The 27,201-nt window shown below is 44.5% G+C and overlaps 1 protein-coding gene, 1 long non-coding RNA gene and 1 pseudogene across 3 annotated transcripts in view; 1 reads left to right on the forward strand and 2 right to left on the reverse strand.

Annotated features, from left to right (window-relative positions):
• Positions 1-3,787: 3,787 nt before the first annotated feature.
• Positions 3,788-25,814, forward strand: LOC116592724. 2 transcript variants are annotated; one of them, XR_004286593.1, is made up of 4 exons: positions 3,788-3,798; positions 11,205-11,290; positions 25,347-25,493; positions 25,573-25,814. It is a non-coding gene; the product is annotated as an uncharacterized LOC116592724 (long non-coding RNA). The 2 variants fall into 2 exon arrangements; XR_004286592.1 differs by lacking the exon at positions 3,788-3,798 and having other exon boundaries at positions 11,198-11,290.
• EP300 (E1A binding protein p300) overlaps positions 12,120-27,201 on the reverse strand; it is an 81,340-nt gene continuing 66,258 nt past the window's right edge. The window contains exons 21-31 of the mRNA XM_032346158.1: positions 25,692-25,748; positions 24,559-24,636; positions 22,679-22,746; positions 21,465-21,615; positions 21,220-21,366; positions 20,557-20,670; positions 19,794-19,959; positions 18,874-19,038; positions 17,742-17,903; positions 15,718-15,999; positions 12,120-15,482 (exon numbers count right to left, since the gene is read on the reverse strand). Of these exons, the coding sequence (XP_032202049.1) occupies positions 13,269-15,482; positions 15,718-15,999; positions 17,742-17,903; positions 18,874-19,038; positions 19,794-19,959; positions 20,557-20,670; positions 21,220-21,366; positions 21,465-21,615; positions 22,679-22,746; positions 24,559-24,636; positions 25,692-25,748 (3,604 nt within the window). The 3' untranslated portion in view covers positions 12,120-13,268. The remainder of the gene's footprint in view (positions 15,483-15,717; positions 16,000-17,741; positions 17,904-18,873; positions 19,039-19,793; positions 19,960-20,556; positions 20,671-21,219; positions 21,367-21,464; positions 21,616-22,678; positions 22,747-24,558; positions 24,637-25,691; positions 25,749-27,201) is intronic.
• Positions 21,795-21,894, reverse strand: LOC116594610 (annotated as a pseudogene).

The raw sequence follows: 27,201 nt of genomic DNA on the forward strand, positions 1-27,201 counted from the left end.
GAACCCAAAAAAGGGGCGCCTGGGTGGCTCAGTCGGTTGAGCCACTGCCTTCGGCTCAGGTCATGATCCCAGATTCCTGGGATCAAGTCCCTCATTGGGCTCCTTGCTCAGCACGGAGCCTGCTTCTCTCTCTGCCTCTGCCTGCTTGTGCGTGCTCTCTCTGACAAATAAATAAATAAAATCTTTAAACAAGCCCAAACCCAAAATGGATCATGAATTCACATGTGAAGCATGAAACTATACAATTTGAGATGGTAATGTAGGAGACAGTCTCCAAGACCTAAGAGTTTCAGACATGATGCCAGAAGCATGATCCGTAAAAGGAAAAAAAATGTATTATTGGACTTCCAACAAATTTATAACACTGGCCCCCAAAAACCCTATTAAGAGGACGGCAAAACAAGGTATAAACTGTTAGAAATATTTGCAAAGCTCACATCTGATAGGAGACTCTTATTTAGAATATATAAATTTCATTTTATTTTTTAAAGATTTATTTGAGGGGCGCCTGGGTGGCTCAGTGGGTTAAGCCTCTGCCTTCCGCTCAGGTCATGATCCCAGGGTCCTGGGATCGAGCCCCACATTGGGCTCTCTGCTCAAAGGGCAGCCTGCTTCTCCCTCTCTCTCTCTCTGCCTGCCTCTCTGCCTCTTTATGGTTTCTCCCTCTCTCTGTCAAATAAATAAATAGAATCTTTAAGAAAGAAAGATTTGAGAGAGAGCATGAGTACGAGCACAAGTGGGGGAGGGAGAGTGGGGAGTCTGGTGTAGGGCTCTCCCCCAGGACCCTGACATCATGACCCGAGCCAAAGTCAGATGCTTGCCTGAGCCACCCAGGCACCCCTAACAGTTTCATTTTCTAGTTAATTGCTGGAATATAGAAATGCAAGTGATCTTTGTGAACTTTTCTTGTATCTTCCTCCCTTGCTAAATTAACCTATCACTTTAAGTAGATTTTTTGTAGATTCTTTATGGGGTTTTTATTTACACCATCATGATACTGAGAATAAAACATTTCACTTCTTTCTTTGCTAACCATTTGGTCTTTGACTTATTTTTTTTTTGCTTTATACTGCTGCCGAAAACATCCAGTATAATGTTGAAAAAAATTGCTGAGAACAGAGGTTCCTGCCTCATTCCTGAGCTTATGGAGAAAACCTTTGCTTTCAATATAGTATGTATGTAATGTAATAGCTTTTTTTTTTTTGTAGATTCTTAAGATTTTTTTTAAAGATTTTACTTATTTATTTGACAGAGATCACAAGTAGGCAGAGAGGCAGGCAGGGAGAGAGCAGGAAGCAGGTCCCCTGCCGAGCAGAGAACCGGATATGGGGCTCCATCCCAGGACCCTGAGACCATGACCTGAGCCGAAGGCAGAGGCTTAAACCCACTGAGCCAGGTGTCCCAGATTCTTAAGATTTTTTACATCTATGTCATGAGGGTTATTGGTCTTTAGTTTTCTTACAATTTTTAAAAATTTTGGTACCAAAGTAGTGTTGATTTCATAAAAATAAGTTGAAAGGTGTTTTATCTTTTGAAAGAATCATATATGATTTATATTATTTCTTATATGTTTGATAGAATTATTCAGTGAAATAATCTTGGCCTGGAGTTTTATTTTTGAGAAGGTTTTCTTTTCTTTTCTTTTAAAATTTTATTTTATTTTTTGACAGAGAGATCACTAGTAGGCAGAGAGGCAGGCAGATAGAGAGGAGGAAGCAGGCTCTGTGCTGAGCAGAGAGCCCGAATCGGGGCTCAATCCCAGGACCCTGAGATCATGACCTGAGCTGAAGGTAGATGCCCAACGAACTGAACCACCCAGACACCCCTAATGTCTGCCTTTTAATTGGAGTGTTTAGAACATTTTTTATAATTATCATTATGGTTAAGGGGTGCCTGGGTGGCTTAGTTGGTTAAGTGACAGGTTCTTGGTTTCAGCTCAGGTCGTGACCTGAGATGCTGTGAGATCAAGCAGGGAGTAAGGCTCTGCACTCAGCATGGCGCCTGCTTGAAATTCTCGACTCCTTTGCTCCTACCCCTGCTCGTATGCTCTCTCTCTCTCAAATAAAATAAATAAAATCTTTTTTTTTTTACGATTTTATTTATTTGCTTGACAGACAGACAAAGTGAGAGAAGGAACACAAACAGGAGGAGTGGGAGAAGCAGGCCTCCTGTAGAGCAGGGAGCCTGATGCAAGGTTCGATCCCAGGACCCTGGGATCATGACCTGAGCCTAAGGCAGTTGCTTAATGACTGAGCCACCCAGACGCCCCAATAAACAAAATCTTTTAAAAAATTATCATTATGGTTGAGTCTCAGTCTTAGGTCTTGCTATTTAGCTGTCTGTTCTTTGTAAACTTTTCCCTCTTTGCTTATTATCTTTTGCATTAATTTAGGAACTTTTATTATTTTTTTTAAATATTTTTTTAAAGATTTTTATTTATTTATTTGACAGACAGAGATTACAAGTAGGCAGAGGAGATAGGCAGAGAGAGAGGAGGAAGCAGGCTCCCCGCTGAGCAGAGAGCCCGATGTGGGGCTCGATCCCAGGACCCTGGGACCATGACCTGAGCCGAAGGCAGAGGCTTTAGCCCACTGAACCACCCAGGCACCCCTGAACTTTTATTATTATTCTTTTTTTTTTTTTTTTTTTTTTTTTTTACATAGGCTCCCTGCCCAATGTGGGGCTTGAACCACAACCATGAGGTTGAGAGCTGCACACTCTACTGACTGAGCCAACCAGGCACCCCTAATTTAGTAATGTATAAAAGTCCATTTGGGGGCGCCTGGGTGGCTCAGTGGGTTAAGCCGCTGCCTTCGGCTCAGGTCATGATCTCAGGGTCCTGGGATCAAGTCCCGCATCGGGCTCTCTGCTCGGCAGGGAGCCTGCTTCCTTCTCTCTCTCTCTCTGCCTGCCTCTCAGTGTACTTGTAATTTCTCTCTGTCAAATAAATAAATAAAATCTTTAAAAAAAAAAAAAAAAGTCCATTTGGGGATGCCTGGGTGGCTCCGTTGGTTGGATGACTGCCTTCGGCTCAGGTCATGATCCCGGAGTCCTGGGATCGAGCCCGCATCGGGCTCCCAGCTCCTTGGGGAGTCTGCTTCTCCCTCTGACCTTCTCCTCGCCCATGCTCTCTCTCACTGTCTCTTTCTCAAATAAATAAATAAAATCTTAAAAAAAAAAAGTCCATTTGTGGGGTGCCTGGCTGGCTCAGTAGGTAGGTAGAGCATTTGACTCAATCTTGGGGTTGTAAGTTTGAGTACCATGTTTGGCAGAGAGTTTACTTAAATGAGAGTAAAAGTCCATCTGAAACAGCCTATTGGCCTTCATGTTTAAACCTTTACTATATGAAGGCCAATAGACTGTTTCAAATGGACTTTCAAAAGTTACTAAATTAAAGGTTATTTTCTCTTTTGTGGAATTTTAGGTTGACAGTTTTTTTTTCATTGACTTCTGACTTGCATAATTTCTGATAAGAAATCTTTTTTTTTTTTAAAGATTTTATTTATTTATTTGACAGAGATCACAAGTAGGCAGAGAGGCAGGCAGAGAGAAGGGGGAAGCAGGCTCCCTGCCAGAGCAGAGAGCCCCATGTGGGGCTGGATCCCAGGACCCTGGGATCATGACCTGAGCCGAAGGCAGCGTCTTAACCCACTGAGCCACCCAGGCGCCCAGTTTTCAACAAATTTGGAAATTTTTCTGTCATTTATTTCCAAAAATATTTTTCTTGCCCCTTTTTCTGGAACTTTAATTACACATATGCTTGATATTGTCCCGCAGAGTCTCTGTTCATTTCTTGCAGTCTTTTTTCTCTACGTTGTAACGTTTCTATCATTATATCTTCCGATTCACCAAACATAATTTCTGCCGTTATTTAATCCTCTCTTAACACCATTCGTTAACTTTCCATTTCAGACCTTGTGTTTCTCATGCCTGCAAGTTCCATTTGTTGGAGTCACGAGTGTCCCCCACTAGCCCCACCGTCATTGCCCTGCTCAGCGGGGGTCTGCGTCTTACCACGCACCGTGCACTAGCTACACGGATCGGAACATCCTGTCATAGACTCTTTTTTTTTTTTTTTAAAGATTTAATTTATTTATTTGAGAGAGAGAGACAGTGAGAGAGAGCATGAGAGAGAAAGAAGGTCAGAGGGAGAAGCAGACTCCCCGTGGAGCTGGGAGCCCGATGCGGAACTCGATCCCGGGACTCCGGGATCGTGACCTGAGCCGAAGGCAGTCGTCCAACCAACTGAGCCACCCAGGCGTCCCCTGTCATACACTCTTGATGTACCATTTTCTTTCTTCGGTTTTCTGCCAGCGACCACCCGGTAGCCCTGAGAACTGTGGGGTCTGTTGCGTGTGTCTCATTCCAGACTCTCACGACCTAGTGCCTCACTTTATGGGCTTCTTCCTACCAGGCCGCCTATGCAAAATGGTAATCATCTTGTTTGCTTCGGGGACCCAAGCCGCCATCTCTCCCCCTCCTTTTGGCAGTACTGTCTGTCGGGCTCCGTAGTAGGTGTGAACTAGGAGGAAGGACTGGAATTCATGGCCAGAAATCTCTCCACCATCCTTACACGTAATAATATGTAGTTGGCTCCTTTTTGGCTAACTGATGGACAGCATCCAGGAAGGGAAGAAATAAAATAATGTATGGGTCAGGGCTTTATTGCTGACAAGATACCTTTTTTTTTTTTTAAGATTTTACTTATTTATTTGACAGACAGAGATCACAAGTAGGCAGAGAGGCAGGCAGAGAGAGAGAGAGAAGAGGAAGCAGGCTCCCTGCTGAGCAGAGAGTCCAATGCGGGGCTTGATCCCAGGACCCTGAGACCATGACTTTAGCCGAAGGCAGAGGCATTAACCCACTGAGCCACCCAGGTGCCCCCCTAAGATACTTTTAATAACATGATTTTATGTTATCTTTTTATTGTGAAATATACATAACACATAATTGACCATTTTAACCATTTTTAAGTGCGCATTTCAGTGTTATTAAGCACATTCACGTTGTTGCGCAACCCTAACTGAACTCTATGCCCGTTAAATGATAATCCCGCAGTCCCCTTTGTCCCCAGTCCCTGGCCACCACCATTCTACTTTGTATTGCTATGAATTCCACTAGTTTAGGATCCTCACATAGTGCAACCCTACAGTATCGGTCCTTTTGTGTCTGGTTTATTTCCCTTAGTATAACGTCTTCATGGTTCATGGTTCATCTATGTTATAGCATTTGTCGATTTTCCTTCCTTTTTAAGGAATGATGTTCCACTGTATGGACATACCACATTTTCTTTATCCCATCATTCATTGATAGACACTTGGGCTGCTGCCTACCCCCTGGCCATGGTGAATAATGAGTAATGCTGTTATGAACACTGGTGTCCAAATATTTGCTCAAGTCCCTGACTTTCATTCTTTAGTGACTATGCTCAGTATTAGAATGGCCGAACCACAGGGTAATTTTATGTACAGCTTTTCAGGAACCAGTATCCTGTGCCCACAGTCACTGTTCCATTTTTCATTCCCACCACCAATGCACCAATGCACAAGAGTTCTAATCTGTGATGGGCTCGGCAATACCTGTGTATGTTTACAACTGTTCCGTGAGGCAGCATGGACAAGGTCACCTCCATTTCAAAGTCGTAGGTCATAAACTGGTGACTTCGCATCATAGTCATTAGACTAAACCTGTTGATACGTTTTTATTGAAATATCAGTGATGTATCATAGTATGTGTGAGGGGTGCAGTGTGTGGATGTAGCAATGTGATAATTGCCACTTTAACTTTAGCTTATGTCTTTTATGTCACAGAATTCGTTCTTTTTTGGTGGGGGGATCAGTTAAGAGCTAGCCTATGGACACCGTTGAAGCTGCTACCGCAGTCTTGGTGGGTCAGACCGCTAGGCTGTACATCAGTTCCTCAGGACTCAGGCGTCTGTCTCTCAGTTCCAAGCTGGTCACCTTTAAACAGCACCTCCCTGAGTCCCCCAACCCCTGAGCTGCTGGTGACCACCATTCTACTCTCTGTGTGTGCAAGTGTGGCTTTTTCAGATTCTACATGGAATGGATACCAGTGTCAGTCTTTCTCTGACTCTCCTCACTTAGCAGAACAGCCTTGAGGTCTACCCATGTCACGGGGGGCAGGATTCCCTTCTTTCTCAGGACTGAACACCGCTCTGCTCTATGCATCTGTATAGACCATTACTTCTTCACACATTCATACCTGTTGGCACTTAGACTGTTACCCAAGACTTTTGGTTTTATTTTTATTTATTTATTTACTTATTTGACAGAGAGAGATCACAAGTAGGCAGAGCGGCAGGCAGAGAGAGAGGAGGAAGCAGGCTCCCAACTGAGCAGAGAGCCCGATGCGGGGCTCAATCCCAGGACCTGAGACCATGACCTGAGCCAAAGGCAGAGGCTTAACTCTGCACCCAGGCAGCCCAAGACTTATTTTATAGTTTACTGTGACTACCACTTCATTTTGGTTTTGGTTTAGTTCTTCCTTCTTCAGTCTCCAGAGCTTATCATACGCAATAGGTCTCAGCACCTCATGAATGGGAAGTGACTGGACTTAGGTTTAGCATTATATCTGGGAGGTGTTAACTGCACGTATTCTTACTTTTGGGTTAACTTCGTCAGGAAGTTAGGAAGAAGGGTGATCAACTTCCTTCTCAAAAATCTTAGGCTTGGGTGTGCCTGGGTGGCTCAGTGGGTTAAGCATCTACCTTCAGCTCAGGTCATGATCCCAGGGTTCTGGGATCGAGCCCTGCATTGGGCTCAGCAGAGAGCCTTATTCCTCCTCTGCCCACCCCTGCTTGTGCTCTCTCTGACAAATATAATCTTTAAAAAGAATAAATCTCACAATTCAGAATTTTTAGTATATTCAGGTTGTACAGCCATCATCACTGTCAGTTCTGGGACATTCTCGCCTCCCACAAATCAAGCCCATACCTATTAGCAGTCACTCCTCATGCTCCCCTTTACCCAGCCCCTGGCAAGCACTGATCTACTTTCTGTCTCTGAGCATTTGTCTGTTTGAGGTAGTTCATATACATAGAACCATATAGTATGTGGTCTTTCATGTTTGGCTTCTTTCATTGACTACCACGTGTTTAGATTTCATCCAGATTGTTGCGTAAATCACCACCTCATTCCTTTCAATGGTTGAGTAATATCCCATTGGATGGATATCCATTTATCAGCTGATGGACGTTTGAATTGCTTATTATTTCATCTGTTATGAATAATGCTGCCATAGGTGTTTGTGTACAGGTATTTGTGTGAACATATGTTTTCAGTTTCCTTGGGTCTATAACAAGGAGAGGAATTGCTAGGGCATATGGTAACTCTATGCATAACTATTTTTTATGTTACAAACAGATATTTACTGAGATAAATTTTCTGCAGTGTACACATCATTCTTACAGATATTTAACCTAAAGAACATTCTTTTTTTGATAGAGAGAGAGAGAGAGAGAGGATGAGGGGAGGGCTGAGGGAGGGGGAGAAAGAGAATTTTTTTTTTTTAAGATTTTATTTATTTATTTGACAGAGAGAGATCACAGTAGGCAGAGAGGCAGGCAGAGAGAGAGGAAGGGAAGCAGGCCCCCTGCTGAGCAGAGAGCCCAATGCGGGACTCGATCCCAGGACCCTGAGATCATGACCTGAGCCGAAGGCAGCGGCTTAACCCACTGAGCCACCCAGGTGCCCCGAGAAAGAGAATCTTAAGCAGACTCCACACCCAGTACCGAGCCAAAGTGGGACTTGATTTCATGACCCTGAGATCATGACCTGACCTGAAACCAGGAGTCAGATGCTTAACCCCCTGAGCCCTTCAAGCTCCCCTGAATATTTAGCGTAGAGGAACTACTACAGTTTTCTAAAGTGGCTGACTTCTTTCACATCCCCCTGGAAGTGTGTGAGGTCCCACTTTCTCCACATCCTCACCAGCCTATATCTTTGATCCTAGCTGTCCTAGTGGGTGTGAAATGGTATCTCACTGTAGTTTTGATCGGCATTTCCCTAATTACTAATGATGTTAAGCATCTTTTTGTTGTCGATACCAACCTCTGTGCTCCTCTGTGCTGAAAGAGAATACAGAGACAGTTTGGTTATAAAGAAGAATGATAATTTTATTACTTGGCCAGGCAAAGGAGGCTGCAACAAGGTGGTGTCTTCAGAACTATAGACTAGCGGCTCCCGGCTGGTGTAGACAGTAGAGCATGCAACTTTTTTTTTTTTTTTTTGAGCATGCAACTCTTAATCTCACATTTGTGAGTTCAGACTCCACGTTGGGTGTGGAACTTACTTTAAAAACAAAAACAAAACCAAAAAAGCCCAGCAAAACTGCAGAGCCGCCTGCGGGGTACAAGGCTGAAGGGTTTTATAGGAAAATAAAGGATTGGGGCCGTTTTGATAGGAATCTGGTATGTGCTGCCAGCCACGTTCATCGTGTCTTCAAGATGGTCTCCTGACCAGCTCTGGCAACAGCCATCTGAGTCTCGTTACTAAGTATACACTGAGATCAGTGAGATGTCCTCATCGATAAGAAGGAAGCTCCTGGGACAAAGGATCTACAGAAAAACAAGTTCAGGGGAGGAGGAGGCTTCAAGAACGAAGAAGAGAAAAACTCAAGTTTCAAGTCAAGCCTTGCTGAAGCATTCGTGGATCTGTCTTCATTTCCATGGATCTACACTTTTCTTCTCCTCCTCCTTTTTCTCTTCTTCTTCTTCTAGATATCTTTTTATTCATTTGCGAGAGAGAGAGAGACAGCGCGTGCGAGTGAGCACAAGCAGGGGGAGGGGCAGAGAGGGAGAAGCAGACTCTCTGCAGAGCCGGGAGCGGATGTGGGGCTTGATCTCAGGATCTGGAGATCATGAGCCGAGCCTGTGGCAGACACTTAAGCATCAGAGCCACCCAGGCGCCCCACATCTGTATTTTTCTTGTGGTTTCATTTCCACGTGCTTATGGGTCATTTGCATCTCCTCTTTGGGGAAAAACAACTCTTCAAATCTGTTGCCCAATTTTTCACTGGGTTATTTGTCTTTTTGTTGTTGAGTGTCAGATTTTCTATATAGTCTGGATACACAGACTCTTACCAGATACGATTCACAAATACATGATGCCATTCTGTGGGGTGTCTTTTCACTTTCCTGATATCCTTGGATGGACAAGAGTTTGAAATTCTGTTCCAGTCCAATTTTTACCCTGGTTGCTTGTGCTTTAGATGTCCTGTCTAGTCATGGATTACTGTGGTCACGAAGACCTCTACCTGTTTTCTTCTAGGACTTTTGTAATTTTAGCTCTTACAGTTTGGTCTGATGATCTATTTTGAGTTAATTTTTGTATTTGGTGTGAGGTAGAGGTCCAACTTCTTTCTTTGTTCTGTGGCTATCCAGTTGTCCCTGCACCATTTGTTGTAAAGACTATTCCTTCTGCATTGATTTCTCTTGGCATCCTTACAAAAAAATCACTTGACCATATGTATATGGTTTTATTTCTGGACTCGGTTCCATTGATCAAAATGTCTGTCCTTATGCTACTGCTCGTCTTGATTAGTGTAGATTTGAAGTTTAAGTTTGAAATTTGGAAGTATGAATCCTCCAAATTTACACTTTTTCAAAGATTGTTTTGGCTATTTGGTTCCTTTGTGTTTCCATATGCATTTTAGGATTGGCATCTCAATTTCTGCAAAAAAAAAAAAAAAAAAAAAAAAGGCAAAAAGCCAGCAGGTATTTTGGAAGGGGTTACATAGAATCTCCAGATGGATTTGGAGTACCTCTTCCCTAACAAATTACTGAGGACTTCCCAGGCTTCTGATCCATGAACAATGTCTTTTCATTTATTTAGGTCTTTAATTTCTTTCAGTGTTTTTAGTTTTCAGTGTACACATCTTACGCTTTTTTTTGGTTGTTGTTGTTAAATCTATTCCTAACCATTTTGTTCTTTTTGATGCTGGCCTTATGGGCTCTTGAAATAGCATGACCTCATCATAAACATAACATTCCAGGAAACCATCTGTCTGGAGACCAGGTTCCTTGTTTGTAAAAGGAGAAGCCTGAGGAACTTACCTTTCAGATTCCTTGGTTTCTTTCTCCCCTTTCAATTTTGAGTCTGTGTGTTGCATTGGCTTGGTGCAGGGCCCCTGTGTCCTCCTATGTGTTAATTTGCTTCCATCACTGGGGATTTCTCTGCGGTAAGGGAGATGAAGGGTGTGCAGAAGAAAGGCTTTGGATCCCCTTAGGCCTTGACATTCTAACCCACTTCCTGGCTGCGTTACTTTGAGCAAGTTGTTGCTGGAGCTGCAGTCTTCTCACTCATCAGTTGGGGGTGTTTTGGAGGATTTCAGTGAGCTAAGTAAATGAACTCCGAACATTGCTCACCTCCCCGTGTCCATTTCCTAGACCGATGTGTTATAAATAGCTCAACTGGAGAGTTGTGGCTCCTTTCAGCGCTAACCAACTTTTCATGGTGATAATTTTCAAATACACAGGAATATTGAAATCAGCTTCTTGTATTCCCGCCTCTGGATTCTTACCTTCCCCTCCCCATCGCAGCCTTTGACCTAGACAACTGCTCCCCCTCCAACCCCATTTCTTTACTTCTGCCCCCACTTTTCTCTCTTCAACGTTGTAGTGAAAATGTGATTGAACATTTCAGCCCACATGTCTTTAAGCTAAGGAGGCTAGAGGTGTGAAAGTTGGATATTTACGGCTTGGAAAGGAGTTAAGAATTCTTGAGTATTTTTCCCTTTTGGGGGGGTTCAGATCAATCCTGGGCCCCTAGTACCATGGAGAAAATAGGGGTCTTTTAACAGGCATTCACCCTCTTCTGTAATCTGGTGTCAGCCAAGTAGAGCTGAAACTAGCTTCCCGACAGGATCTGATTCAGCTTCCCGACAGGATCTGATTCTTCTCTCCTGGTGCAGTTCCCTTCCTCTTTCTCACCTTTTCCCATTCATCGTCCCAAGATCCATTTTAACTGAGTAAATTCTATGCCACACACAGGGCTTGAATTTACAACCCTGCGATAGAGTTGTGTGACTGAACCAGCCAGGCAGCTGTTCAAGATCCATTTTAAATACTGTCCTTTCCAGAACTTACCCAATTCCCCATCAGTAGGTTTCCCTGACTCCTATCTGTTCCTTGCTTAGACATACACTGACACTTTATCTCACTTAAGCAACCTTCCATCTTCTTGCAGGGCTGCATCCTGTCCTTGCGTGCCATTTGGTCTGGCACATGATGTAGGTGCTCCAAGCGGATCTGCTGGACACTGACCGGAGACTGGTAGGCACTTGACACGTTTTCTGGGATGGTCTCTGATTAATGCTTAGTGTGCAAGTTCACCTCACGTTAAGATACTGGTTATTTTTGTTGAGACAATGTAAAATAGAACAAATAGGTGTTGGGACTAAGCTACTTGAAGATCTTTCTTTAGCCCTTAGTAGATTTATCATAGCGGTGACGCTCTAGGACAAAGACAAGGCCAGTCCAATGATGCCAAAGCTGTTAGTAGTAGTCAGTTGGGAGACCAGTAACCTCTTCATTCATTCTTCATTCTAGCTAGCACAATATACTAAGATTCATTGCTGTAATCTTAGGCTTCCAGGTCTTACTAGCACATATTTTCCTTTCTTACAACCTCATCCCCCATTGACTTCTTAGTTGGCAGGTAACAAAACCAAAGTGTAACAGGACAGAACATACTGTTGCTGCAACATCCAGTGCCGCCTTGAAAAGTTTCAAGGAGTTACTTCTGACTTGGGCAGATACAGGATTACTCTAAGGTGCTCATTCTCATCTCTGTAAGATGAGAGAGATCAGAAGACCATGAGGTCATCCATCCACTGGGAGCCATGGAAGAAGGTCCTATATAAAGCTGTTATTGGCTAATACTAAGTCAAATTGGTGAAACTGACATTTTGCTGGTCCTTGGGTTTTCCCCTAAGCTTTGGAGAAATTTATCAAAATTTGTGAACTCACTTTATGTGATAGTTTAGGAAGGCTCCAAGCTAGTGCTTTTGCCTTTTCCTCCGAATCCCACGTATCAGGCACTTACGCAACTGGATGCATTCTAAGGCAAAGATGTGATGGCAAGAAGTAAAACAAGGTCAGGTGTCTGTCTCACACAGTTTATTTAACAATAGGTAATAAGAAATCAAATTTAACAGTCTATACAGTGATCCAAAGTTCATATTTATAAGTAATCAACTTTAATTGCATGATTTACAACAGTTGAGGGTTTTTGCTTTCTATTTTCAAGTTTTACAGAAAATGTGTGTGTGTGTGTGTGTGTGTGTGTGTGTGTGTGTGTGTGTGTGTGTACGGGGTAGGGGCAGGGTAAGGAGGAAGAAAGCAAGCAAAGAAGAAACCCCAGGGACATTTTGTATGTTAAAATCATCCCACTGGAATCGTTTCTTACCCTCTTTTTAATTTTTTCCTTTGTTAGATGTAAAAATAACGAAAAAAATTCTTTCAAGAAACAGAACCACAATATATAATACATCAATTTTGGCAGCTGCCCCTGTATATTTTGAAAAAGTCATTTTTCTCTCTACATGTACAAATTATTTTAATACTTGAAGTTTTTACGCTCAGACTTACAGAATAGAAAATTTTCTGGAGCACAAAAGTTGACTTGAGGGGAGGAAAGGTGAAATTTTTTTTTGTTTTTTTTGTTTTGTTTTTTTTACATTTTTAAAAGAATGAACATCTTTGCACCCAGAGAAAAAAAATTGGTATTTTAATATATATTTATATATATTTATATATATATAGAATGTAATTTTAAAGTAACATTAACCCCTTTTGTCCTCTGGTTTTAGAAATGTTCTAACTCTTCCATAAAGTGAGGAAAATAGGGAAAAATGTCAACCATCTGCACCAGTAAATAATAACTATTAATATTACATATTTTCATTAATTTAAAAAAAATAATAAAACCTATCGGAGGTGCAAGGCAGGAGCATGTGGTTGGCTTCACAGACCTCAGCCTCCTCCCAGTGCACACTTGAACCACACACACAAGGGAAACGAAAGGCCGGTGGTAACCAGCCATAACAAAAATATATTCTTTGTATTCTATCATCCCTCAGGTTCATCTGGCATGTTTGCTTTAAACCACAAACAGCTACTGCACAGTTCTTATGTGTTCCACGGAAAATTGTCTTTTAGGCTAAGAAAGATTCAAAAAAATTGTTTTCAGTACAAAAAGTCTTGTTAAGAGAAAATAATTTTTTTGCTCCCAAAATACTACAAGGTGTCTCTAGTGTATGTCTAGTGTACTCTGTGAGAGGTTTGAATTCAAGTCTGAGTTATCGGTGCTGAGTCCCAGGTCCGTGGCGCTTGCACCATGGAGGTTTGCCATGCCTGGATTGCTAGCGAGCTGAGAGAGCATTGAACTCTGGTCCGGGCTGGCGAAATGCCCTTGTTCCATGGGGTTGGCCTGGGCAGCTACCAGCCCAGGATGTGGAGAACTGGTCTGTGGGGAAACGTGGTGTGGTGAAGGCTGAGGCTGCATCCTTGGGGAAGGGCTGGAGTGGGGGGGCTGGGACTGTGGCCGTGGAGAGGGGACAGGCTGGGGAGAACGCACTTGATTGGAGAGAGAAGAAGGGATCTGCTGGCCTTGGAGGTGTGGGGACTGCGCCTGGCTTGGGAGCATATGCTGCTGGGGGCTCATGGGGTTGGGCTGAGCAGGGGACCCCATCTGCTGCTGGAGGAGTCGTTGCTGATACGCCTGCAGGCTGGCTCCCGCCTCTGCCCCCAAGGCCTGCGGCAGCTGGCCCATCTGCCCCATGCTCCCTTGCTGCATCTGCTGCATGTGGTGCTGCATCCGCGGCGGCGGCTGCTGCTGGGGGGGCGGCGGCGGCGGGGGGTAGCCGACTCCTTGGGGTTGCTGGAACTGGTTGTGGTTGGCCATCCCGGGGCCGAGCCCGGGCCCTGCTCCCTGCTGCTGCTGCTGCTGCATCATCTGCTGCCGCCTCAAGATGTCTCGGAACTGCGAGGGCATGGTGCCGTGGTTCATGTTCATCTGCTGCGCCTGGGGGCTCATCCCGCCCATGGGCGGCTGGAGCTGCGGCTGCGGCTGCTGCTGGGGCAGGCCCGCCCGCTGGACGCCCGCTTGCATGGGGTTCATGTTCGGCACGGCCGGGTTAGAGTGCGCCCCCTGCTGGCCCGGCAGGGTAGGCGGCTGCAGCCCCGGCTGGCCCTGTGCCATGCCAGGCTGCCCAGGGAGGGGCTGCGGATTCGAGCTGGCGTACTTGGCGGCCCGCTGCTTGATGAACGCAGCCAACAGCTGGGGGTTGGCGTGAAGGATACTAAGCACCTGTTGCTGCTGGAGGGGAGAGCTGGGAGACCTGAGAGTCCGCAAAAGGTTTTGTAAGGCTTGTTGAGACACAGTGCCTGGTTTGAGAGGGCTCACGCCGACCTGGCCCAGTCCCGGCTGGGGAGCGATATTCAAGGGCTGGCCATGCTGGGCCACCGACATCATGGCTGGTGGCCGCGGCATCCCAGGCTGTAGCTGCTGGGGCTGAGGCAATCCTCCCTGCACCCACTGCGGCTGCTGCTGCATCCCTGCGGGCCCCATCCCTGCCTCCAGATGCCCGCTGGGACCTCTGGTCATCGGGGGTGGGTTCATACCCATGGGGGCCATTGGAGTCATCTGGGGCATCTGGTGCTGGATTGGCCTTTGAAAAATTTGCACGTGGGCCATCTGGCGCTGCGTCTCGGCCGCCCTCTGAATCTGCATGGCCATTTCCACTGCGGCGGGCGGGGGCCCCGGGAGGGGTGGCTGAGCAGTCTGAGGGGGGGTGGGAGGGGTCACCTGGCCCGCTGCCTTACCCTGGGACACAGGGCCAGCAGGCTGAGTCCGGGGCAGGTAGGGCGGCATGCTGTTGGGCGGGGTGGGCTGGGGCTGTGAGGGGGGCTGGGGCTGCGGCGTCTGCGGCGTGGCCGGCTGCTGGCCCGTGGGCGTGGTAGGAGTGGCGGGAGTTGGGGAGGGCAGGCCCTGCTGCTGCCCCACCACACCGGTCCGCTGCATGCTGGCCATCCTCCGGCGGAGCATCTGCGCCTGCTGGAGCCGGTGCTGCAGCTGCTGCTGCCGGAGCTTCTGCTTGATGTTGAGGCAGAAGGGCACCGGGCACTTGTTCTCCTGGCAGTGCTTGGCGTGGTAGCAGCAGAGGGCGATGAGCTGCTTGCAGATGGGGCAGCCCCCGTTGGTCTTCCGCTTGCAGCCCTTGGTGTGCTGCACCACGCGCTTCATCTTCTGGCAGGACGGCAGCGAGCAGTTGGCGTTGCGGCACTGGCAGGCGTGCACCAGGGACTGGATGCAGCGCTGGATGCTCAGGCGGCGAGAGTCTCCCGGGCTCTGGGTGGCCGCAGCCTGCTGGCTGTTGCTCTCGTCGTCTAAGCCGAGACCTAGTTTCTCCATTTTGTGGTCATGGTTTTTAGTGTTATAGCAGGTGATACACAAATCATAATCCTGGGGGGAAAATGGGTGCAGTCAACTCTCCCAGACGGAAGCCATTCAAATACATTTTCTGTATTCTGCTAGGGCCCCAAAGCTGCCTTACAGAGAACCACTCCAAGGCCAAGCCCCTCCCGATCTGCTCTCGGACTCCCCACCGGCACCGAGCACAGGCCTGTGTAGTAAGGTCTGTTCTGCTGCGTCTCGGGGACCCAGGCCTCCCCCTCCCCCCCCCGCCCCCGGGGCCTACCTCGCAGACAGTGCAGTGCCAGCGCGTCTCCACGTGGTGTTTGCACTCATTGCAGGTGTAGACGAAGCGGTCCTGGCTCTGGGTGTGCAGCTCCACCAGCATGCACATGGTGGACCACTGGGCTCTTCGGAGTGAAGAGAACTCCAGGTGCTTGTCCCTGGCGAGGGTCAGGAAGGCATCCCGCCCGTCCATCAGATCGCAGGGGATGAGGGGGTCAGGATCGACAATGGGAGGCAGGGAGTTGGCGGCAGGGCCGGCGATCAGACGGATCACAAAGAAGACCTACGGGAGAGACCGTCGCAGTCTGACTCCGGGGTAAGCGCGCCGCTGGGTCAATGGCAGCAAACAGGTGAGTCAGGAGGGAGGCTTGCAAGGCTGCTCGAAACCTCTGGTCTCTCCACTGAGGAGGACGACAGAGGGCCTAAGATTGACACCTTATTCTCTTACTTAATAATCCCTTCCAAATCAAAAGGTCCACTCTAAGATCCAATCCATGGCCGACTCTGAATCTAATCACAAGGAAACAAGTCAGACAAATCCAAACTGAGGGACATTCTACAAAAACGACTTTGGGCCTTGACCTTCAATAAAACGCCCATGTTACCAATGACAAGAGAGCCAGGGACTGAGAATGGTAACTCAACCGGACACACAATCCTTGACTGGAGCCTAACAATCAGACATTAGAGAGTGGAGCCGGGGGCAACTTCCCGAGTGTGAAGCCACAGTGTGGTTAAGGAGAGGAGGTCTTTTTTTCTTAGAAGGTGCTTGCTGAACTGCAGATAAAGAAGATGTAGCCAAATGTTAACAACCGGTGAATCTAAGCGAGGGGCATAGCGGGGAATCCACTCTGCAGCTTTCTGTAAGTCTGAAATTTGGGGGGTTGAGAAAGAAAAAAGCAAAACCTTCTTAGTCCTTGCTGCATAAACAAGAAAATTCTTGCTCATCGAAGTTTGCTCATCGAAGTTTGAAAAGACACAACCACTCTTAACTCCCATAACCGTGTCAAGGCTGCAACAGGAAGCCAGCATTGCACATGGACTTCGCGTTAGTTTTATGTAACTATAAACTCTTACTAAGCTGAAAAACGCAGAGGTTCCTTCAAGAGATGAGGAACCTGTGAGCACCTGCTGCACTGCCCACGACATCCCGCCAGTTTCTCAGAGACGAAACTCTGTACAAACTGGCAGTGACACTTGTACCTGGGCAGCAATATTTGCGTAAAACGAGATTAAGACCTTTCTAGAAAAAGAACACAGGGCAAGAAGAGCACACTGAGTAGAGACACCTCTTGAACAGATGCCAACCGTGAAAAGCATCAAGGGAGGACTGTGTCTAACTCACTGGGTCTAACCAGTGAGGAATCCCTTTAACGAGTTACTCAAAATAGAGGCAAAGAAATAAAACCACCTGGTGACTCCCTATGAAATCTTTACAACGACCAACCGTGCAGTGTCAATCCTCTTGATTATTTCCAGTGTATGTTACCCTCCAGCTACGACAATACCCAAATTTAAGCTAAACTGACCACCTTAGATTTTAATTCCCAATAGATACCCACTACTAACAGCTTCAGGCTAAACAAAGTCAGAAGACTAGATGCAAAATTTAAGTCAAGCCTATCATCATACACTCTAGGGACCTTTCCCAACCACTTTGTCAGGCCAGAATCTCATGACACAAAATACTGCTCAAAACAGCTAATGATTATTACTGATAACATCAAAACGAGGCACCCACCAGAACTCAGAAACCCTGAGGATTACAAACTGGGTTGGACAAACTATGCTTATGCTTTTAATGCCAGAGACACAATACGACAGCACTGAAATAATCAGGGAAACCTTATCCCTTCCTATTCTTAGCTCCCACTCACCTATCCTCTTTTCTTTCTTCTTACCCCTCGGAGGATTTCTTCCTTCTGAATTTCAAGTGGCCCCGTGCTCACATCTTAAATGCTAGCCATGGGGGCAGCGTTTCAGACCTCCTTCCTGGCTGCTTCCCCACAAGTGGCTGCATCTTACCTCTTTGTGTTTCTCCATTGTGGCATACAGCTTCTGCGAGAGGTCGTTGGATACATTGGGCATGCCCGGCTTCTTCTTGTTGCCCCTACTCAGGCTGCTCTTGTTTTTGCTGGTTTTCTTATTATTTTTCTTTTTAGCATTTTTGCTGTCTCCCTTTGTCACCTGCAGGTTAGCAGAGGGGACAAGGAAATGTTAACACTCTTGTTAAGAAGTGATCAGAATAATACTAATGGTAATGGGTTCTTCTTTTCTTTGAAACTAGAGATTCTAATTCTACCAGTGCTTTCCACACAGACCCTCTTTTTTAAGCTTTTACAGCAGACTAATGTTTACTAACGTCTGTGCGCTAATTTTCTTCCAGTGAAGACTCCCTAAGCTAAGACCCTTCAATAAGACCATGGTAGCCTTAGCTATTTGCTTAGACGAGCCCCACAGTTTGGACACCACTCAGATCGATCCATCCTATATCCGATTTGAGAACAGGGAGTAAGGAGTGGAAGGGTGGGCTACTCCACATTCTAGAATTTTATGGGTCTACTGTAAAAAAACAACTTGAGAAGAGCCAGTCAATGAATTCAAGCTACAATGCTGTGAGTTTAACAGGCTACTACTTAAAAGTGACTATCATTAGGTCAGACTCAACAGAGACCATGGTAGCTAAGCTATGGGGAAGTAACTGACCAGGAAAAGCTCCTCAGATGACCCCTACACAAAGCCAGACTGTGTCCGGGGGACTGGCAAACTCTGGCCCAGGCCTGTTTTCATACGGGTCAGAATGCTCGATACACAGAGAAAGTAGTGCTGGGGGCGGGGGCAAGCCAGAAATATTCAACCTGGAGCTTTACAGAAAGCACTTTTGCCAGCCCCCTGCTCTGAACAGTTAATTTTCTATCAGTTTTTCAAGGTTTCCTTCCTTCTGTTTTTTACTGCCAGAAATCCACGGGTCTGATGATAGAAAGGCTGGAAAACCACTAGAACAGAACATTAATAACTTATCTAAGCCAATTCTTTCCTGACCAATTTAAAGAACTTTCACACCTGAGAGTTCTAAGATCTGGGCAAAAGTTGAAGGCTGGTCGTGGCTCAGCCTCGAATCAAGGAGAAGCTGGAAGGGAAAATGCAAAGCCCTTACATCTGTGCTCTCGTTGCTGGTGTTTTCCTCTCGCTTTCGCTCTTCCTCCTCCTGTTCCAGTTCCTTAATGCTCTCTTCCAGAACGTTGGGCCAGAAATCACCCTCAAAATAAGGCAACTCCTTTGCACTTGTTAATCGATCTTCAGTAGCTTGTTTAAAAATATCCTGTGAAAACACCCCGGTACAAATAGGTATTTGTTTTTCTTTCTTTTTTTTAAAAGACGCATTTATCATTCAGAAGCAGTCATGGCTAGACACAAGAAACACAAAGGACTGCAACACCTTCTGAAAGAAACGCCGCAGAGACTTTATTGAGGGCCCAGGGAGACATTTAAACCTAAACAGTGAAAACTCAAGGTCTGAAGTCAGTAGTTCTGGGTCTATCTTTCCTCTGCCTGTGAGAACAGGGAGGTTACCTGCCTTTATACTGGTGGGACATCTTCCCGCCAGGACCAATGGCACGGGGGAGGCACGATCAATCACACCGCAGCCTTCACTGCGGCTGATAGCCGCGCAGAGCAATGGGAGGCATGCCTGCCTTGCGCCCATCCCCCATCCCCCAACTCAGAAATATGTTCAAAACAACCCAAACCACAAATACTGGAAACTGCCTGGCTACAGGCTGCTCTGCTCTGCTGCCTGGGAAAGCATCCAGTTCTTGTCTTTCTCCCCAGGAGTAAAAACAGATAAGAAACTTATCTGTTCAAGTTCTTATCATGAGACGCCCTCTAATCATGAATGGCTATTAAGAATACGTTTTTCATCACATCTTTAAAACAGAGATTTGTAGATCTGACTCTTTTAAAACTGAGTTTTTCTTCCTTTGAAAAAGGAAGAACAAACAGAAGATTTCTGTTAAGATGGTCAAATGGCAGACTACTGAGCAACAGATGAGTCCTTGCCCCCCAAGTCCTCCTGACCTTATAGTCATGGACGATTCGCTCAGACACGGCCTTGTCAAGCATCTTTTTGTACCACTCCTGCAGTCGCTTGGGCTTGGGTATCTTCTGGTCAGGAGGATGGCAGTGGAAGATATAGTCATCTCCCTCACTTGGCGGACAAGCCCAAATATGTCCTGTCGTGTATCTAACAACACGGAGAGGGAATGTTCAAGAGAAAAGTTTACTGTCCATTCCAGAAAAAATGCTGTAGTGTAGGGTCAGTAGAGAAATCATATTAAGGCAATACTAAGTGTACAAGTCAGCATCAGGCCAGAACCAGGCCTCACGCACAGCACTTACAGTGGGTCTCACAATGTGTAGTTCTTACTGGAGGCAGCCCTCCAATAAGACCAAACCAAAGCTATGTGGGTCCACTCTGATAAGAGCTCAAGAGAATGCAAAATGTTAAAGGGAAGAACATGCCAGGGGAAGTGGGAATATTTTCAAGCACATGTTTTTTTTGAACGTAAGGAATCAGACTCATTTGTGTACCTCCAGATCTTAGTTAGTTTTTGATTCTGGCCCTAAATGAGTAACAACCGTCCAATCAAACTGCACCTAACAGCTTAACTGAATGAAACAGAACTCATCTGGAATGAGTCCGACTAGGGTCACAACAGCCATTTCTGTCCAAATGACAACACTGAGAAAAGGGAGCAGGAAGTCACCGATGGTTCAACCTATGTCACAGTGGTCATTAGTTTAAGTTGTTTTTAAAGACAGCACTTATCAGTATGCTTACCCTAATTTTTTGACGTATTCTAAATATCCAATTAGAATTTCATGATAGACTGCGGTCCTCAAGCACTTAGGACGGAAGAAATGAACACTGTCGAGGTATGATATGTAAACTCTCCTGCGTCAAGTGGGGAGAAAGAAACCAAGTCAAGTCACGTAAGGAGTTCTTAGTCATGTGGCTGAAAACACAATCTCTCTCCTGCGCTTTTTTCACCTCCTTGATAATGCACAGCACAGAGGCACAAATAAGTGACCAAACTGCACCGTTTAGGGGAGTTTTGCGAGCCTATAGCTCTATTACAGACTCAGTACCCAGTAGTGCTCGAAGCACACTGTGTTAGTATTTATGGATCCAAATGTATTCTGGCAGCATTCTTGTTCTGGAAACAAACTCTAAACATACCCTAACATTCTTTCACATACCTCTCAGGCAAGGTGCTTTACCACAATCTAGATTTAAGCCCATCTGCTGAAAAATAGTCTGCTTCCCACTTCCAATTTCAGGCTGCTGTTCCTATCCCCTTCTTTATTACTATGACCACAGAACAGCAGTACTGAGCAGTGAAAATTTGCATTTCCACTTCCAAGCCAAGCACATCAAATAGTTTCCTGCCCATGATGCTTCAAACTCCCACTCAAATCGGAAGACAGCTGTGTTAAGTCCTACCTCTGGTTGGGTGGAGGGCAGTCAGAGCCATACTCTTGAACATGCATGCCAAAGAAGCACAAGTCAACACCGTCTATCTCTTCAAAGGCAAAGAGGGCTTTGGTTCGGTATGGAAAGGATTCTGCCATCTCTCCACTATCTACAAACCTACACAATGCAGATTGGAGAGAAAAACATCTCGTTCAGATCAGAATCATCAACAGTAGCTACAGTAAGCACAAGAGGAAAGGAGAAATTACTGGTACCTTGCTTTCATGCCTGGCTTCACTTCCACAGTTTTGTCAGAAGCATGAACTACCCGAACAGTGACTTCTCCTGATTCAGGGTGGTTTTGTCTCCTAAGAAAATCATTCACACGGTTTTCCAGAAAGGTGCCAAGCCTGGTAGATGGCAACCCTAAAAATGCAGTGAGAAGTCCACGAGTGACCAAGGTGCCAATTTATTACTGTTAAACGTCTTAAGCTTCAATATAAAATATCCTTTCTACACAAATAACTTGATTTTGTTAAAGTAAAGCAATGTGGTTCATATTTGAAAACAATCTTTAATTAAAAAAAAAAAAACACAAAAAAACCCAAAACCTGGAATACTTCATGAACTTGTGTACCATCCTTGCATAGGGGCTATGCAAATCTCTATCATTCCAATTTTAGTACATGTGCAGTCAAAGAAGACAAGGTAGTCAATTTAATGTGTCTTCCACCCACCTTCTTTTTAAAAAAATATTTACTTTATTTACTAGAGACGGCGTATGAGTGTGGGGGCAGGGAGGGAGAAGCAGACTCCTCACTGAGTGGGGAGCCCTATGCAGGACTCAATCCCAGAACCCTGGGATCATGACCTGAGCCAAAGGCAGCCGCTTATCCAACTGAGCCACCTAGGCACCCCTCCACCCAACTTTTTGGAAAATTTTCCAATTTCAGACGTTAAAAAATAGAACACCTACATGCACTTTGCCTCAATTGCAGTCATATTTAAAAATGGCACTGGTTGGGTATTATGAGAAATTATAGGAAAAAAAGCATTCTGTAGGTCAGTAAAAAGTGCAAAGGCATCTGTAACATTAAACCAAATACCAAATAATGTGATAATCTCAACTGTACAATAACAATCTTTGGCTATCACTCCCCCTTGTCCCTGAAGCGAGACAGGTCTGCAAGAAGCCCTAATTGTATGGACCAAATCGAGGCAATCACGCATGGGATGGCAATTTTGGGACAGTATTTCTATATGTGGCCCCCAAAATGAAGAAATTTAGGGAAAAAAATCCACACACACACCTTGCACATTTCAAATCTGATCCTTTACGTTATCTCTACACCCAACGTGGGGCTTGAACTCACAACCCAGAGATCAAAAGTCACATGCTCTTCAGACCGAACCAGCTGCGGGCCCCTTGGATAGTTTAACTATGTTTCAGGAAAGTACTGCCAGGATTTACTTCTAAGATTAAACTTACTTTTAGCAGAAAACTTATTTTCTTTCCTGGTTCGTGCAGATTTCTTTAAGCAGCCATCACAGACAAATCTAAAATGTAAACCAAGACTCTGCTTACACAGCTTAGAGAAAAATTTCAAGTTAACATAGACTAGTAACAAAGTATACCATATACATATATACGTGTGTGTATATATATATAAAGTTAAAACTCAAAACACAAACTGGGAGAAATATTTCTAAATATATAATAATGACAAAGTAAGCAATATACAAAGAGCATTTAGAAAGCATTAAGGAAAAAATAAGAATAAAAAAAAGTGTTCCTTAACCAATTGACTGATCTTAAGTTGCAGGAATCACTGTAAGCCTTTTAACTATTCTTACCCAGCTCTCTAAATTGAGAGCACTAAAAAGGCATATCTGAACATAAGCCATACATACATCAAATGACTGATTTTCCCCCTGCATGTTATTTTCTAGAAATGTGTTAATTAGCCACTTCTTTCCTGTGATCCCTAAACCAGCATCAACAATTAAAGAGCACAGGACAGTACAGAGATCCCATCTTTTTTTAACTTTGTATTTATTTATTCATTTAAGTAATTTCTACCCACGACAGGGGTGGTGGTGGTGGTGGGTGCTTCAAACTCATGACCCTGAGTGAGATCAAGAGTCACTTGCTCTTCCAATTCTTCAGCCGGGCACCCTGAGATCATGTATAGACACCCCCAACCTTGAACTGAGCTGGTACCAACTCCATCCTGGAGAGTGAAGAGACCCACAGTAGTAGACAAGTGTCACAATGGACAAAAATCCATTTACTGTTGTCAAAGTCGTCGATAATGTGCAGTTCTTAAGTAAATACATGGAGAATATTCAGAAACAGAACTTGGGACCCAAAGACAGCTTGTTTATAGAAATCTGTTTGTAGTCATTTCTATGAAACTCTTTCACTGGACAATAGCCATAAAACTTACTGCTCAACCCCCCGCAAACATCAAATCCTAACCCAATTTACCATTTAGTAAACCATTCACAGCATGACATTTCCTCAGAGGTAAGAACAGAGCTGCCCCATGGACACCCTCTGTATCTTAAAATGTTCCTACTGTAGCCAGTATAAGCAGCACTCAAAATCTGGCAAATTTAATTCCTTCTAATAACTCTTTGTCAGTTTCCAGGTGCTGAGGGTTCTTAACTCTTCTGATAAATCTTACAAAAATACTTAGTTGTTTTCTTTTTTTCCCAAAGATTTTATTTATTTATCTGATAGACAGAGATCACAGGTAGGCAGAGAGGCAGGCAGAGAGAGAGAGGAAAGGAAGCAGGCTCCCTGCCGAGCAGAGAGCCCAATGCGGGGCTTGATCCCAGGACCCTGGGATCATAACCCGAGCCGAAGGCAGAGGCTTTTAACCCACTGAGCCACCCAGGCGCCCCCAAAATACATAGTTTTGATATGTAATGATTACAAAAGATTTTTAAAAACCAGACTATTTGTATATGGATTAAAACAAGGCATGCAAATTAAGAGAAAGACCTATATTTTTGGATTCTAGCTTAATGTTTTAAAAGTGAACTTCAGAATTTTTTAAAGATTTTATTTATTTATTTGAAAGATAAAGAGAGAGAATGCAAGGCGTACAAGGGGAGCGGCAGAGGGAGAAGGAGCAGAACCCTGAAGAGCAGCAGGGAGCCTGACATGGGGGTCTATCCCAGGAACCAGGATCATGACCTAACCTGACAACAGATGCTTTAACAGAGTAAGCTACCCAGGTGCCCCTAAAAGTGAATTTTAACTATCACACACAGTAACTTTGAAAATATGATACAATCATTGCAATGATAAAAACTTGCTAAAGTTCACAAAGAAAAACTCTAGAAAAAATACTCATGTCTCACCCAGATGGCCAGATGATTTCATGATGAAGGACACAGATCTGATGCATCTTTCTTCCACACTCTGTACATTCAACAAACCTGTAATGAAAAGCCAAAGAATTTGAGATTAAACCAGAACTTTAACTAAATCAAAACTTTCCAACACTTTCCTTTATTCCTGACAATTTAAGATAGCCAAGATTACATTCAAAGAATGGATCTTTTTTAAAAAAGCTCTTTAGTGTTACAGTCAGAGCAAAATTCAAAAGTAATTAAGTCACTGAGTGTGACAATTTTATCTGAGAGAGAGGGAGCACACGGTGGCAGGGAGGAGGTTAGGGGTTAGGAGGGTTAGCACCATACAGAATTTAAGCAGATTCCCTGCTGAGTGTGGAGCCCAACTGCATGACCCCAAGATGATGACCTATGCGGAAACCAAGAGTCAGATACTTAACTAACTGTGACACCCAGGCACACCAAAAAAAATTTTTTTAAGTAATTTCTACACCCAACATGGGGCTTGAACTTAAAACCCTGAGTCACATGCTCTACCTACCGAGCCGGCCAGGTGCCCCTGAATGTGACAATTTAAAATATGACTGTGGGTAGGCAGTAAAAAGTGAAAGATCACTACTGCTTAAAGCCATTGAGGATGGCTGGGTAGCTGAGATCATGATCCCAGGGTCCTGGGATCAAGTCCCACATCAGGCTCCTTGCTTAGCGGGGAGCCTGCTACTACCTCAGTCTGCCACTCCTACTGCTTGTGCACTCACTCTCTGATAAATAAAATCTATTTTTTTTTAAAAAAGGAAGAAGTCTGACACTACTCTACCCATTCTAGGAGTGTCCAGAGTACTATGACTGTTCAGTACTTTCTGGTTGGCCTCAGTACAAAGTAGGGGAGTATGAAGATGTCTGAAAATGCACAGGGAAGGAACACATGACAATCAGCAGAGGTAGGAGGGAGCTGCACTTGGGCCCAAACTATTTAGAGAAATGTAAATGATATTAACTGTAACGCTTCCAAATTTCCAGCACGCGTGTTGGACATATGTTGTACAGATTTATCCTCACACCACACTGGCTATGCAAACAGAGAGAAGGAAAGGAAGAGGGAATATCAAAGGAAACGGACTATGCAAGGCGCCACTTACAGTTCAGGATCCAGTGTGTCATTTTTTCTCTTGGAAAATTGTTCTTTATTTATTGTACTAAGGAGAAAAGAGGGACACAATGAGAAAAAGCAATAAAAATGAGCAATCTGACTACCATTCTAACCAAAGGAACAAATCTTACAAAAGTGGATTATTTAAATCTAAGATACTGAGGATACACTGAATAGGCACATTCTAGGCTCTCACAAAATGTACATTTACATAAAGGAATGCCCATGTTTTTGGAGACTTTATAATAAATCTATTTCCCCTGAGAGGAAATGAACAACCCAGCAACTCACCAACTGCAAACATAGGACTTTGTTGTTCTTTTTAAAACCTTGTTTACTACTCTTAGTAATCATTAGGTATTTATACCTTTCTTCTTTTTAAAATATCTGGTTTTTGAGTAATCTCTACACCCAACATGGGGCCTGAACTCACCACCCTGAGGGTCAAGAGTCCCATGTTCCCCTGACTGAGACAGCCAGGTGCCCCCAGCATTTATAGCTTTTAATAGCAGACAGCTCCCAGACTGAGCTATGAAGATGGTGTTTACGGAAGGAGCTAAACCCTTTTTTAAATTAATATTCACTTCTTAGGACAGTCTAGTCAAATAACATTTTATATTAACAACAAAAAAATCTCAATATTAAAACACATTTCAGGTTACTAATTGTTACCTGTTTAAAACTTTCACATGGCCTCCCATCCCCAAATCTAGCACAACACACTGCTCATAGCCTCACCAATACAGACGCTTACGTCTTAACCTTCTCTACCTAGAATCAACTTCAGGGTGCCCAACGCTGACTACAGTGACTCCTCCTCACAGCAAAGAGGACCTCTCTCCACACTTAAACTCCTTCCTACTACATATGGTCTAGATCTAAAGGGCGAAAGTCCTCTCTTTTCAAAGTGTGCTTAAGGACTTAGGAGCCTGTCAGTAACGCAGACTCTCAGGCCCACTACAGACCTATAGAATTGGAAGGGGATTTCCATACACTTTAGTCTAAGAAATTCATGGTCCTAAGGTTTAGATCTTGTGGGAAGCCACTCAACTGTACCAATGGTAAGGCTGCCTTCCTTTCCTGCCATCAGGGGAACTTAGCGCTAGTCAGCCTGATTTATTTAGCCAAGGGTCAGAAAATCTCCTTAAGGTTCAAGGGGACCCAGCATCTGCTCCCCCAGACTAGCATCCGACTCTACTATATTGGCAGTCTAACGGTGACTGAAGGAAAAGTGCAACTTCAAGACTTAATTCGGAAAAATTAACCAGTTTTCCCTCAGAAGCCCTATTTTTCACTAGTAGTGTAACAATCCCACACTTTTTGGAATGTTCTGAACTGCTGCTGTTTATTACAAGTTAAACCAGAAAGAAGGAACTGAAGAATATTAAAAGTATACCAAATAGTTTTCTTCCTAAAACAGTACACACCTGAAACACAATGTCTAACACTACATTTTAGCAATCAGAAGAGCTATTAGCCAACTTAAGCTATGTTTCTAA

The sequence above is a fragment of the Mustela erminea genome, chromosome 6 (assembly GCF_009829155.1).
Source record: "Mustela erminea isolate mMusErm1 chromosome 6, mMusErm1.Pri, whole genome shotgun sequence".
Taxonomy (NCBI): domain Eukaryota; kingdom Metazoa; phylum Chordata; class Mammalia; order Carnivora; family Mustelidae; genus Mustela; species Mustela erminea.